Source organism: Sclerotinia sclerotiorum, genomic scaffold (genome assembly GCF_000146945.2).
Source record: "Sclerotinia sclerotiorum 1980 UF-70 scaffold_13 genomic scaffold, whole genome shotgun sequence".
Lineage (NCBI taxonomy): Eukaryota > Fungi > Ascomycota > Leotiomycetes > Helotiales > Sclerotiniaceae > Sclerotinia > Sclerotinia sclerotiorum.
In genome coordinates, this window is record NW_001820823.1 from 253,694 (window position 1) to 267,518 (window position 13,825).

General features: G+C 44.7%; 3 protein-coding genes across 3 annotated transcripts; 1 reads left to right on the plus strand and 2 right to left on the minus strand.

Moving 5' to 3' along the window:
* Nucleotides 1-259: 259 nt before the first annotated feature.
* On the plus strand, nucleotides 260-7,884 carry SS1G_09237 (hypothetical protein; the record flags this gene model as incomplete). Its single annotated transcript, XM_001589466.1, has 6 exons — nucleotides 260-630; nucleotides 894-951; nucleotides 1,121-1,255; nucleotides 1,309-6,758; nucleotides 6,832-7,183; nucleotides 7,240-7,884. 6 exons carry the CDS (start codon nucleotides 260-262, stop codon nucleotides 7,882-7,884), a joined length of 7,011 nt encoding a protein of 2,336 aa, XP_001589516.1.
* Nucleotides 7,885-8,535: 651 nt separating this feature from the next.
* SS1G_09238 (hypothetical protein) lies at nucleotides 8,536-10,319 on the minus strand (the record flags this gene model as incomplete). Its single annotated transcript, XM_001589467.1, has 4 exons — nucleotides 8,536-8,723; nucleotides 8,784-9,041; nucleotides 9,107-10,040; nucleotides 10,092-10,319. The coding sequence occupies 4 exons, from the start codon at nucleotides 10,317-10,319 to the stop codon at nucleotides 8,536-8,538; spliced, it is 1,608 nt and encodes a 535-aa protein (XP_001589517.1).
* A 1,243-nt stretch (nucleotides 10,320-11,562) lies between these two features.
* SS1G_09239 (hypothetical protein) lies at nucleotides 11,563-13,446 on the minus strand (the record flags this gene model as incomplete). Its single annotated transcript, XM_001589468.1, has 4 exons — nucleotides 11,563-12,174; nucleotides 12,232-12,883; nucleotides 12,963-13,185; nucleotides 13,365-13,446. The coding sequence occupies 4 exons, from the start codon at nucleotides 13,444-13,446 to the stop codon at nucleotides 11,563-11,565; spliced, it is 1,569 nt and encodes a 522-aa protein (XP_001589518.1).
* Between the last annotated feature and the right edge of the window lie 379 nt (nucleotides 13,447-13,825).

Below are 13,825 nucleotides of genomic sequence, written 5' to 3' on the forward strand. Positions count from 1 at the left end.
ATGGCACTATCGGAACCCGTGAGTGGAGTAGTTAAACTCTAAACACATGACGATGTTTCCTCGGACCCTCGTGCTATGCATTGTACAGAGCTTCGTTGATAGAGCGTATTATCGGAAGCAAAACGCGCCAGTTTTACGGCATCGCGTCTTCCATCTGCAATCATATTAAGTAAGACCTTAAATCCACAGCAAATATTATCATCCATTCATACTCAGATATCTTTCCTTCTCCTTTAGCGGCATTTCCAATCATTGAATCATGACATCACCAAACGAACCTATAGCCGTTATTGGCACGGGCTGTCGCCTCCCAGGAGGTGCCTCCTCACCCTCTAAACTATGGAACCTTCTCCATCACCCATACGATCTCACCCAAAAGGTTCCATCCTCACGATTTAATATCAAAGCATTCTATCACCCAAATGGTGAACATCATGGAACCACTAACGCAACCAAATCCTATTTCCTTAATGAAGACCCCACCACATTTGATGCTTCATTCTTCAGTATTAATCCACGAGAAGCAGAGGCACTTGATCCACAACAACGGTTGCTTCTGGAGACTGTGTATGAGGCTGTTGAAGCTGCTGGCTTATCAATCGAAGAACTGCAAGGCAGTTCTACCGCAGTGTATGTTGGGCTTATGTGCGCAGATTATTTTGATGTTTTGATGCGAGATATTGAAGATATTCCACAATATTTAGCAACAGGAACAGCACGCAGTATAATGTCAAATAGGATTTCCTATTTTTTTGATTGGAAAGGGCCTTCGATGACAATCGACACTGCCTGCTCGTCAAGTTTAGTTGCAGTACACAATGCAATTGCAACGCTTAGAAGTGGACAAAGTCGTACTGCCGTAGCCGCAGGCGCAAATCTAATTTTTGGCCCAGAAATGTATATTGGAGAGTCGAACCTTCATATGCTTTCACCAACAGGAAAATCTCAGATGTGGGATTCGAAAGCTGATGGGTACGCACGTGGAGAGGGAACTGCGGCAATAATTCTGAAGACTTTGAAGAATGCTTTGGAGGATGGTGACGAAATTGAGTATATAATTCGTGAGGTGTATAATTTCGTATCCATTTTTCCATTTCTAACTGGCTAATCCGTCGTTTAGACTGGTGTAAACTCCGATGGTAGGTCGAAAGGTATCACCATGCCACTTGCTGCAAGTCAAGCAGATTTGATTCGCCAAACGTATGCTCGAGCTGGACTCGATTGTACCAAGCCATCGGAACGGTGTCAGTATTTTGTAAGTGCCATATTCGAAAAACAGTTCGATCACCTTGCTGATAATACCCACAGGAAGCTCACGGTACTGGAACGCCGGCAGGTGACCCAGTTGAAGCCGAGGCTATTAGCAGTGCTTTTTTTCCACAAAAATCGAAAGATTCCGATGGAGAAGTACTTCATGTTGGCTCTATCAAAACGGTAGTTGGCCACTTGGAAGGTGCTGCAGGACTGGCAGGTATCATAAAAGCTGGATTGGCAATCAAGGAGAAAACCATACCACCTAACCTGCATTTCCAGAGCCTAAACCCAGCTATCGAGCCTTTTTACGGTAGTTTAAAAGTTCCCACCGCTCCATTGCCGTGGCCCGTTGTTGAGGGTCCCCTTCGCGCCAGCGTTAATTCATTTGGTTTTGGTGGTACCAATGCACATGCTATTCTGGAAAGTTACGAACCGTCTTCACCTTCACCAGGCTTGGAATCCTCAGCAGTAATTCCTTTCACCATATCTGCTATTTCCGAAGATTCCTTAATTCAGAACATTACAAACTTCAGCGATTACATCGGAGATCATGAAGAAGTCGATCTAATAGACCTAGGATATTCCTTACTAGGTCGAAGTAGCTTCCCCACCAAAGCTACATTCGTAGCTTCAAACACCGATGACTTGTTAGATCAACTGGAGAAAGTAATAGTCGCCAAAGAGGAAAATCCCAACCTAGCTGTAGGTATTCGGTCCTCGAACGTAAATAGCAAATCATCGAGGAAGATCCTTGGTGTTTTCACGGGTCAAGGTGCACAGTGGCCTGAAATGGGAAAGCAATTAATCGCCAACATAACATCATTCTCTCAGACCATTGATGTCCTCGAGGAATCTCTTTGTGGACTCCCTGATGCTCCAAAATGGTCGTTGAAAGAGGAAATCATGGCACCAGCCAGCAAATCTTCTATCGAGAAGGCAGAGTTCTCACAACCTCTTTGCACAGCACTGCAAGTTGCTCTTGTGGATTTGTTAAAGCTGATTGGTGTCACATTCCATGCCGTGGTTGGACATTCATCGGGAGAAATCGGTGCTGCGTATGCAGCAGGCAGACTTACAGCTAGTGACGCAATTCGTATCGCTTACTATCGTGGCCGTCATGCACATCTCGCAAAGGGCAAGAATGGAGAGGAGGGCTCGATGATGGCGGCAGGACTGAGTTTTGATGAGGCTCTTGAGTTCTGCGCAGGTGAAGATTATCAAGGCAAGATTTCCATTGCTGCTAGCAATGCTCCCAAGACAGTCACTCTTAGTGGTAACAAAGATGTGATTGAGAAGGCGAAAATCGTGCTTGATGACAGGGGAGTCTTTGCTCGCGTCCTTAAGGTCGATACTGCGTATCATTCCGATCACATGCTACCATGCTCAGAACCGTATACGGCGTCTTTGAGGGCCTGTAAAATATCCCCTAAGCCCAGCTCACCAGATTGCACGTGGATTTCGAGTGTACATTTGAAGGACATGCTCAATGACTCTTCTGAGCTCGAGGCACAATACTGGCTAGACAACCTCGTCTCACCTGTCAGATTCTTTGAAGCTGTCAGCATAGCAGCAAAAGATTTTGGCCCGTTCGATGCTGGATTTGAAGTAGGACCACATCCAGCACTGAAAGGACCAGTGGCACAAACACTCAAACATGCTGTCAATGCGGTTGTGCCATATGCTGGGGCAATATCTCGCGGAGAAAATGATTCCATCGCATTTGCCAACGCAGTAGGATTCTTATGGAACCACATCGATGGGAGAAAAGCAAGTTTCAAGAAATACCTTGATGTTATCAGCGGCGGCGAGGTGACAAGTCCCAGACTTTTGAAGGGCTTACCATCCTATTCATGGGACCACAGCCGCACCTTCTGGTCAGAGTCACGAATTTCCCGCAACTACCGCAATAGAGTTGAGCCACCTCACGAACTGTTAGGTGTTAGATGCCCCGACGATACGAGTGCGGAGTATCGCTGGCGAAACATATTAAAACTCGATGAGCTGCCGTGGGTGTCGGGTCACAAATTCCAGCGTCAAACTTTAGTGCCTGCCGCATTTTACTGCTCCATGGCACTGGAGTCTTCAAAGACGCTTGCCGAAGGAAAGCCAATCCGCCTGGTCGAGCTTCATGAAGTTGATATTGAAAAGGCCATCAATCTTGAGGATAACAACGCCGCGGTCGAAGTTATGTTCTCACTCAAGCCCACGTCTTCAAGTACCAGTGGTGGCGATGAGAAGATTTTCGCAGATTTCTGGTGTACCGCTGCACCATATGGAAAGCCAATGTCCATGATCTTCTCTGGACGCATTGAAATGACGCTCGGAACACCATCTCCCGATGCGATGTCTATCCGCTCAAGTGTTAGGCCAGTGCTCGGCCCATTGAATGTCGATCGATTCTATGATAGTCTAGCTAATGTTGGTCTTGAATTTACGGGAATTTTCCGAGGCATTGAGAAGGGTCAACGCAGGATGCACATTTCCACACTTGAAGGTAGAAGATGCCTATCTGATACTGGATTATTGGTACATCCGGCGTTTTTGGATATGACTTTGCATGCGACATTGGCAGCATTTGCAAGTCCTGGTGATGAGCGCTTTTGGACACCACATTTGCCAAGACGAATTGCTAAGATGAGCTTCAACATTGCCCTTTGCGAAGCAGCGTTTCAGAAAGAGACATCCTTAGCCGGAATGGACGGATATATCACCGAAGTCACACCAACCACTGCAAATGACGCGGCTACTTATGTTGGTGATGTTGATGTGTTTGATCCAGCGTCCAACGAAATTGAGATTCAAATCGAAGGATTGCAGATGCAATCATTCACAGCCGCAAGGGCCTCTCAAGATCGTCAATTATATCTGGAAACGAAATGGGTAGCCGATGTCTCAGGAGGCATCATTGACGAAGCTGATATCGAAGAGGATGACCCAAAAGCACTTTACTTGATAGATCTAGGCGAAAGGCTCTCTTATGCCTATATGCGTCATCTAAAATCCGAGATCAAGCCCGAAGAAGTTCCAGACCACCACCGTCCTTTGTTCAACTGGATCAACCACGTCACAGATCTTGTTTCGAAAGGAACACACCCTTCCATAAAGCCAGAGTGGGACAACGATGACCTTCAAGAACTGATTAGCTTGGCTGCCAAGTATCCAGGATGTGTTGATCTCGAATTGATGCAAGCTGTCGGTAATAATCTCCCTGATGTTGTACGCGGAACAACGACAATGCTGGAACATATGTTGCCAAACGGACTCCTGGATAGACTATACACTGAAGGTATCGGAATGGCCACTTCAAACAAATTCGTCACAGCAGCGATGAAAAAGATCGGGCATCGCTACCCTAGAATGCGTGTCTTGGAAATTGGAGCAGGAACTGGAGGTGCCACCAAAGGTATATTTACAGGAATTGGAGATGCATTTGCTCATTATACATTCACGGATATTTCAACTGGCTTTTTCATGAAGGCTAGAGAAGTTTTCAGCGAGCATGCAAGCCGCATGACGTTTAGTCTACTCAACTGCGAGAAAGATCCTTTGGAGCAGGGGTACGAAGCCCATTGTTTCGATGTTATCGTTGCATCAAATGTTCTTCATGCGACCGAATTCCTTGAGAAGACCATGAAGAATGTGCGAAAACTGCTGAAACCTGGTGGTTACCTTTGTCTTTTAGAATGTACTGGTCATCTCGAACGTACCGGATTCCTCATGGCTGGTTTATCTGGTTGGTGGCTCGGAGGTGCGGATGGACGACCATACCGTCCTACTATTTCTCCACCAGAATGGGATACAGTCTTGAAAAAGACTGGATTTTCTGGTGTTGACGCAATTGTTAATGATTTCAAGGATAAATCGCGTTACACGGTCTCGGTCATTCTTACTCAAGCCCTCGACGATGATGTCCAAAAGCTCCGAGAACCGCTCAAATATATTCCAGAATCTACAGCGAAAGATCTCATTGTTATCGGAGGAGCCACAGCCGCCACCAAGAAACTTGTTGCGACTTTAGAAAAAGAAGTGCCTTCCTGGAAAACCCGCAAGACTACGGTTCTTGCCACCTGGGAAGAAGCATCAAAGCTCACCATTCCATTTGGAGCCACAGTTTTGAGTATTGCAGATCTTGACGAACCAGTCTTCAAATCGATGAATGCAGAGCGTCTAAAGGGTATCCAAACCGTGATCAATTCGGCCGAATCAGTTCTTTGGGTGACCGCAGGATGTAAAGCTGAGGAGCCATACGCTAACATGGCGGTTGGATTAGGACGATCTATCATTTCTGAAATGCCTCATTTGAATTTGCAATTCTTGGATGTTGACTCGAAGGAAAATGCGGACAAAATAATCGGAGAAACACTTGTTAGACTTGAGGTTGCGACCAGCCTGTTAGACTCACGGAAAGAAAACCTGTTGTGGTCGATTGAGCCAGAGATGATATATGAAAGTGGGGCCTTGTACCTCCCAAGAGTGAAGCCGATTAAGAAACTCAATGACGTGTTGAACTCTACACGCCGCGTGATCACTGAAGAAGTTCCTCTAGCGTCAAAGAGAGTAGCAATCACAGCTCCTTCTAGTGGCAATCGCTTCAGCCTTGACGTCCAAGAGGCAATCGAGGATCATCTGAAAAGCGAAAATGAGTTGTTGGAAGTATCTGTGTTCTTCTCGTCTCTGTATGCAGCAAATATCGATGGTAGCTTCTTCTACATTAGCCTAGGAAAGACGAAGTCCGGATCGCCCGTCCTCGCCCTCTCCACATCGAACCAGTCACTCATCAATGTTTTCAAAGACGCTGTCATCCCAGCAGACCGAGTTACTGCCGAGTACCTCGAAAATGCCATGGCCTACCTTATAGCAAAACGAATTTTGAACAAGTTTGACTCAGAAGTTGTGCTTCATGATCCAAGCTCTGCCTTGAGGGAAGCGGCGGAATCAATAGCAAGAGCAAATGGCAAGTCCATCTCAAGTAGTACAAGCACTGGAGTTTCTACCGCATCGACTCAGAAGTGCGTAAAACTTCATCCGACCTTATCTAAACGTGCGATCCGAGACTCGTTACCGGCCTCGATTCAGTCATTTGTCGATATCAGTGGCACTGGTAAATACATCAGAGAAGCACTGCCAAAATCCATCAGCATAGTTGAAAATGACGATCTCTTAAGTCTCGAGCCAATAAACTCTCCATCTTTTGGCACGCCATCAACAATCTTGGCTGATGTTAAATCCTATGCAGATTCCATCACCGCGAAGGAAATCGAAGGAGATATTTTGCTGGATGCCGCGAGCCTGAGGAATAGTGCGGTTTCTTCGTTCTCTCCACTTTCACTAGTAGACTGGTCCACAAATAAAACTCTAACGGTCGATGTAAAGCCCTTTGCCCAGAAAAAGATATTTGATGGCAACAAGAGCTACTTATTAGCAGGTTTGACTGGAGATTTGGGACAATCGATCTGTAGATGGATGGTTCTAGCTGGGGCTAGATATATCATTGTTGGTAGTCGGTAAGTTTGAATCTCCCGTGACAAACCGCTTGAGAGCATACTGCATTCACAACAAAATACTGATACCAGACAGATCCGTTAAATCAGGTTGTCCTTGGCAGCAAGAGTTGGAGAGAATGGGTGCCACGGTTCTCGTATATACTATTGATTTTACCGACAAAGCAGCAGTCACCAAATTGCGTGAAGAGTCCAGCAAGACGATGCCTCCAATTGCAGGAGTCATGAACGGATGTATGGTCTTAGATGACAAACCATTCTCAGACATGCCTTTCGAAACGCTTGAGCGCGTCATTCGTCCCAAAGTCCTTAGCACTATCAACATTGATGCTGTATTTGGGTTGGAGCTCGACTTCTTCGTCTTGTTCTCCAGTCTGGCTGCCGTGAACGGAATTCCTGGACAATCGAATTATGCCGCCGCAAATATGGTATGTATTCATTCTTGCACTAATTCTACTATGATATTCGGCTAACTTTTTAATAGTATATGGCTTCACTTGCAGAGCAACGTCGTAAGCGTGGGGGTGTTGCTTCAGTCATTCATATTGGCATGATTCTCGGAGTCGGATATGTAGAACGCTCAGGTCGCTATACTGAGTCTGCCCTGCGCACTTACAATTACCTCCCAATTCCCGAACATGAGTTCCTCCAGGTATTGTCCGAAGCTGTGCAATCCGGACATCTTGCCAGCGAGCGTTGCCCTGAAATTATCATTGGTATGGTCGCGCCTTCAACAGGAGAAGAGCGGGATAAGCCTCGATGGCACGCCAACCCACGGTTCGCATTCGTTATGAACGATGCCGTCAAGGAGGAAAGTGACTCTCAAGGTGAAGTTGAGGTGCCGACTAAGGAACAACTTTCGAAAGCGCAAACGAAGGATGAGGTGCTTAGCATCATGCAGAAATGCTTTTCAAAACAATTGGAACTCATTCTGCAGGCAGATCCAGGGTCGATTGATGAGCATGCACCTTTGACTCAATTGGGTATTGATTCCTTGATTGCGGTCGAGATTCGAAGTTGGTTCTTGAAGGAGGTGGGCGTGTCTTTGCCTGTTTTGAAGATATTAGGTGGCGCTGCGGCAAAGGATTTGTGCGAGTTGGCTACTGAGGAGTTCAAGATTAGTGAATAGGTGTTTGAGCCACTACTTGTGTAGCACTTTTGTTCTTTTGTTTGTGGATATAAGGGACAATACAATTCTTGCTGCTTCTAAGAATTTATCTACAATTGTAAAATTGAGTGAAGTAATCTTATACTACCTATTGTGAATGAGTTGAGAAGAACTTACCTGTAAATTGATCAACACTTTAGGGGCGAATTACTATCTACGTTTGATTACATAATCTTTTTTTTTATAAGACGTTATAAATCAAATAGTTCATTTAATAGTTTTTTAATATTATTTTTTTATTAACACAACAATAACAAATCTCTTAATCCGTCAATCATTTAACAATCCAATAAAATAATCAGATCATTGTCCTTATATAATTAGGAATCGATAGTCTATTTTGGACACAGAATTACTCTAATGATAGAACATTTAAGGATGTTTTTGCCTTATTAGGCTTGGGTGTTTAAATGCCTGGTCTTTCATATATTCATTTGGATTCTCCTACCCCGCTGCTCCGCACTTACCCCGCTGTGTAACCTAAATCCGATGCTCGTGACCTCTTCCATTGAAACATTCAGCACAACTCAATAGAACATGATTTAATATCAAACGCATGTAGTACTTTTGCACAATGAAACTATTTTCTAATGTTGTTCTAATCATCAACTCTCAAAGTAGCTCCCTTCTTCTCATCTGCATTTCTCCTTTCATATTCGGCATCACGTTTGTGTCCGTATAAAGATTCGCTGGTCTTCCTTCTCCTGGTTTGAGTCTCACATCCCATTTTAACAGTATCTCAGCAAGCGCAATCTTGATCTCATTACTGGCAAAGAAGCGTCCAGGACACGTGTGTGTTCCTAATTCATTGTTGATCAGCAAGATGAAATGGAACAAACATAAAGATGTGAGCCACTTACCATGCCCGAAGTTTAAACTTTCTGTGCTGGACGTAACGAATTGATATCGGTTTTCATTTCCTGGCACTGATCGTAACTTGCTAAAGCGGAATCCATCAAAGGTATCAAATGGTTCTTGTTGGTGCGTTATTGGAGATGCCTCATAGTATGGAACAGTGCGATTTGCCATTTGGGCATCAACACCACAGTAGGTTCCTGCTGGGAGGATGTGACCTGACGGTAGAGGCAATGGGGAGGTGAGGTATCGACGCATCTGTACTGTTATCCGGAACATCACAATTCAGTCTCAACATCCATTCTCCTGGGATACAGTCGTTACTTACCAAGAATTGGTGGATTCAATCTCTGCGACTCCTTTATGAAACTATCCATTTTCCACAACTTGGTCAATTCCACCTTGCTCAATTTTCCATTTCCCCCAGCTACTTTATGTTCTGCAATGACCGACTCAAGCTCTTCGCGAAGGGGGGCTACATGTTCAGGATAGGTTGCCAGGTCATACAAGAGATGGGATATTGTAATACTTGTTGTGTGGATAGCAGCTAAGCTCACCGTTAACTGATCATGGGCTAATTGCTTCACATCGATCTTTCCAGATTTTTGGGGGGTATGTGACAATAGCCACCTGATAAGCTGCCCGTCGTTTTGCTCTCCTGTCTTTTTTTCCCACTCCGAGGGATCGACCGTGGCTTCGCGTTCAAGAAGTGGCTTCAACATTTCTTCGGCCTTCTTTTGCACACCATGCAAAGTTCGAAAGTACAAGGGCGCAAGAATTCTCCGTTGCCACCAAGGGCGCTTCCAGAGCATCCCAACAGTTGCTCCCAGGATGACTGTGTATGTAATAGTCGCCTTGATCCACTCTTCATCTCGACACAATGGGGCACCGACGAATACCCTTCCGGACAACAATGCAACTACATGCAACACCTTGCCATAAACCGACACGGTCTTCCATCCTTCATCATCTTCTGGCAAAATTCCAACATTTTTCTCAAATGCGAATTCTACCTCGTCCCACAACGTGTCAAGGGTTTTCGAAATGTTCCGAGTAAGATCCTGCTTGATTGAATCGAGAATCGGTTCGGAGAAAATTTTCTGGTCCTTTTTGAGCAAGAGATGAGCCAGATGTCGAGTGTATACTTCCTTTTCGAAAGATATTTTCCCCTCTGGTAGAGACTTTATCGTATTAATGACCGAATTGGGCAGAATTACGATAGGAACGCGATCGACTGGAAGAACATATGGTGAGTTTGGATACTATGATCCGTCAGTTAAAGCAACATGCACTCAGAGATTTCAACAGCTTACAGTTGTGGTACCAATTTCCAAGGCCTCACTGACATTAACATTTGGTCTCTTTCCCACAATCGGTAAATCCAGATCTTTCAACGTTTGAAGTAGTAATTCCTCATCGGGCCTTCGAGTCCATGCAATGAAGATCGCGACTAGAGTGAAAAACACGGCGATTAAAGCAATGTTTTTCCACCTCAGCTCTAGATAACCTCGAAGAATGGATTGTTCCAGGTTCTCACTCATATTTACGGACTCGACTTAGAAACGAGGAACTCTCTGTGATGGAGAGTTGAACTTCAGCGATACATATTGATGGATGCTGTACCACTACACTTTTGTTCGGTTCCCTTCGGCGTGCATAGTAGATCTCCGAAGCAAGTGGGGATACGATTCACAGAACTATTCCAGGGCTGCTGGGATGCCCAACGACGAAGACCTCCGAGCCTGACTAGGCATTAGAAATCAAAGCTCTTCGAACTCTGATTCGATGACCCACAATTAGTCTATGGACAAGTTGGCATCGAAGACCATGAACTTTCAATCAGAATGATGAGGACAATACGTTACTACTTTGAGTCCTATATTCATTTTTTATTTATCATCCTGTTACGATCAAGCAGGTACACAGTCATTCAAGCAAAGCTAAAGCTATCGCCGACACAAATATCCCCATTCATCATCGTGCCAATCATACAATATCAAATTTACTCAGAGCCTATATGCTTTTTCGCCATCAACTCCTCTCTCCATGCCCACATCACTAGCAAAGCCGCTCCAGGTCCCGCAAAGAGAGTAGAAAATAGCAATACAGCCAGAATCAACGGCCAGCTTTTGCTCAATTTCCCCACAAATTTTAGATCAGCGAAATGAAGTAACGTCCAATAAAATGCAGTACCATAAAGAAAGGTCTTCTCCGCCTTCCATACTCCTGGATTTGCGTTTAAACCAGCTTGTACTAGCTTAATTGGGGATTGAAGTCCTTGAATGAGTGAAGCTGCTGTTGATTTAAAGCTGCTCAGGCCTGTATATGAATAAAAGCAGCCACAGATAAGTATGCATATGCTGTATATCACCCGTAAATATGTCAGATCTGCTGTCGGCTTGTGTACCCTGTCGAAGCGAGTTGTGTCTTTCACGACAAATTTCAAGACTCTCAAAAGGATAGTGAGGTAGATAGGATACCAGTACCAGACGTTGTTATGGATCCATTGCACAACCTTAACATCAATTGCGGTCCACGTCGCGTAAGATGAACCCAAGAATATTAGCAGTATGGCCGGAAGAAAAGTTTTTGCGAAAGCCAAATTGGTCAATCGGTTGTCGAGAGCAAGGAAGTTTTCCTGTGGTGATTGGACATAGTGAAAAAAGAAATAAATTGGGGCAATGAGTCCAATCCCGAACTTTTGAGCCAGTAAAAGGAGTATCGTGGGGCTATTTGCATTTCATTTTAGCGACGTCAAACAATGGTAGGCAATGAAGGGAACTCTTACAAGATATTTGCGATGGTGAGAGCGTTTCCGCGACGGTAACTTTCAACTGTCCAAATTGTTACCAATGGCATAACATCAAAAATAGATTCCAACATCCCAGACTTTACATCTGATAAAGATTCTCCGGCTGGCACCGTTGTTGGCCTTGGTATTCTATTCCAGAAGTACCAGAGACCAATCAAGAACGGCAACGCTAGTTGAGCTCTCCTTTTTTTGTTTTCTTCCTTCCCAATACCAGAATTCATACTCCAAGGCATGGTCCCTTCCAATGCTCTTTTTGGTATCGGGAGACAGTCCAATCTTGTAGCTCCCACCTGAACCTTTGCTCCTCGATCGGCAAGAATATCACCCAGGCGAGGAAGTATGAACATAGACGCGACCCAATCACCGGTCGTAGCAAGAGCTTCTACACGGGTGAATTTGTTCGCTGCTTTCACGATCAAATTTGCCCTCGTATTGCGCTTCTGATGATACAGCGATAAAGCGCTTCTGATTTCCTCAATGGTAGGTTTGGTGCCGTCCTCTCTTAAGACTTTCGCTAGACTGTTTGCCATTTCTGCTGCACTTTCAATAGCACAATTTGCTCCTTGACCAAGATTCGGTGTCATCTAATGGGTTATTGTTAGCACAGGGAAAATTGTCCCATCTCAGAAGTTGGTACAAACCTTGTGTATAGAATCTCCAAGACAAGCCACACGGTTCCAAAACCAATGTTCATTCTCCATTTCCTCGATCGCTACAAAATTTGCAACAATGCGGTGTTTCCACACTTCGGAAAAGAGAATGTTTCCAGATACGTGATGGTGCATGTGTTTTGCAACATGGTTAGTTTCATCCCCTTTCTTATACCGTGGAATGTCTTCGCCAAAATCCCTTTGTTCATTTTGAGTGAAGAGAAACCAATACAATCGACCATCAACACCACCAAACAACAAAGTTGAAGCACGCTTTCCTGAGCTGCGATGCGTGTGTCCAATTTTCAATCCTGGAATTGGGTTAGAAATACCGAACAAACAACTGTATTCCGCCGAAAGAGCAATATCATCCCTTTTCAAGGCTTCGAGATCTTTTTCTGATCCTTCATTTGCAATTTGTCGTCGCATTTCTGATCTTACGATACTATGGATTCCATCTGCACCCGCGATCACATCCCCGGAATATTTTGACCCATCTTCACAAATTACTACCGCCTCTTTGTCATTCTGCTCGATCGATCTAACGAACTTCCCCGTCAAAACCTTCGATTTATCAGGAAGATTTGCATATAAAATCTCTAGCAGCTTCTCTCGCTCCAAGAAAGTAATCGTGTATCCCAATCTATTGTTAGATTAGCTTCCTAATTCTTATTGATTCCCTTCAATTTCCCCTTTAAATCAGGAGAACAAAGACCACATACCTCTTCCCCGTCAAAATTGGCGAATCAGTCTCCGAGAGCAATCTCCCATCCTCATCCCACGTCTGCATAAAAACACACGGTTCGATATTTTCCGAAACCGTGTCAAACATGCCCAACTGATCCAAAATTCGCGATCCATTTGGCATCAAACTCACAGATGCACCCACTTGTGGCGCAATATCACTGCGTCGCTCGAGGACAACATAGTCGATGCCATAGCGTGCTAAACAGTGTGCGAGTGTCAGCCCTGCAATTGATCCGCCTACTATCACGACTTTCATCTGGGGTTTGCCAGCCATGATTAAAGATGAATAAGTATATTTAGACCAATTTTGTGCTTGGTTTTGATAATTTTCTTCTTGGACATATATGCTATGGTCTACAGATTTATTGGTTACATACTTGCATGATGACTACTATTCGCTTCTATCGCTCTTCTACCAATATTTTCTACCTCAACCTTAAACCTCACGATCTCCGTCATGAACGGAACGCAACTTCAAATCGAATGTTGCGATGTTCAGATACTCCGGCTTTGCTTGCTCTGCGCATGCAGTCTCTATTTCTGAAATGTGGGTCATTACCCATGGTGGAATGAGTATGGAGCCCGAAGATTAACCGTCGTGTTTCGAATCGGACACCGAAAAATAAAGTCGAGGAGCGGTCACCGACTCGGCGAGGTCAGCGGATACCAGATCTTTGGCATTCTCCGGAATAGTAGAACTTGGTGGGACTGGAGATTGGCATCGCGGACTACATGTTTTTATGGTGCTCGGTACATGGTAGCTGGATAGTTGATACCGTTGTCGACACGTGATCTAACAAGTACCAGTATAGAGTTATGTTTTTGAATTGTTCGCTAT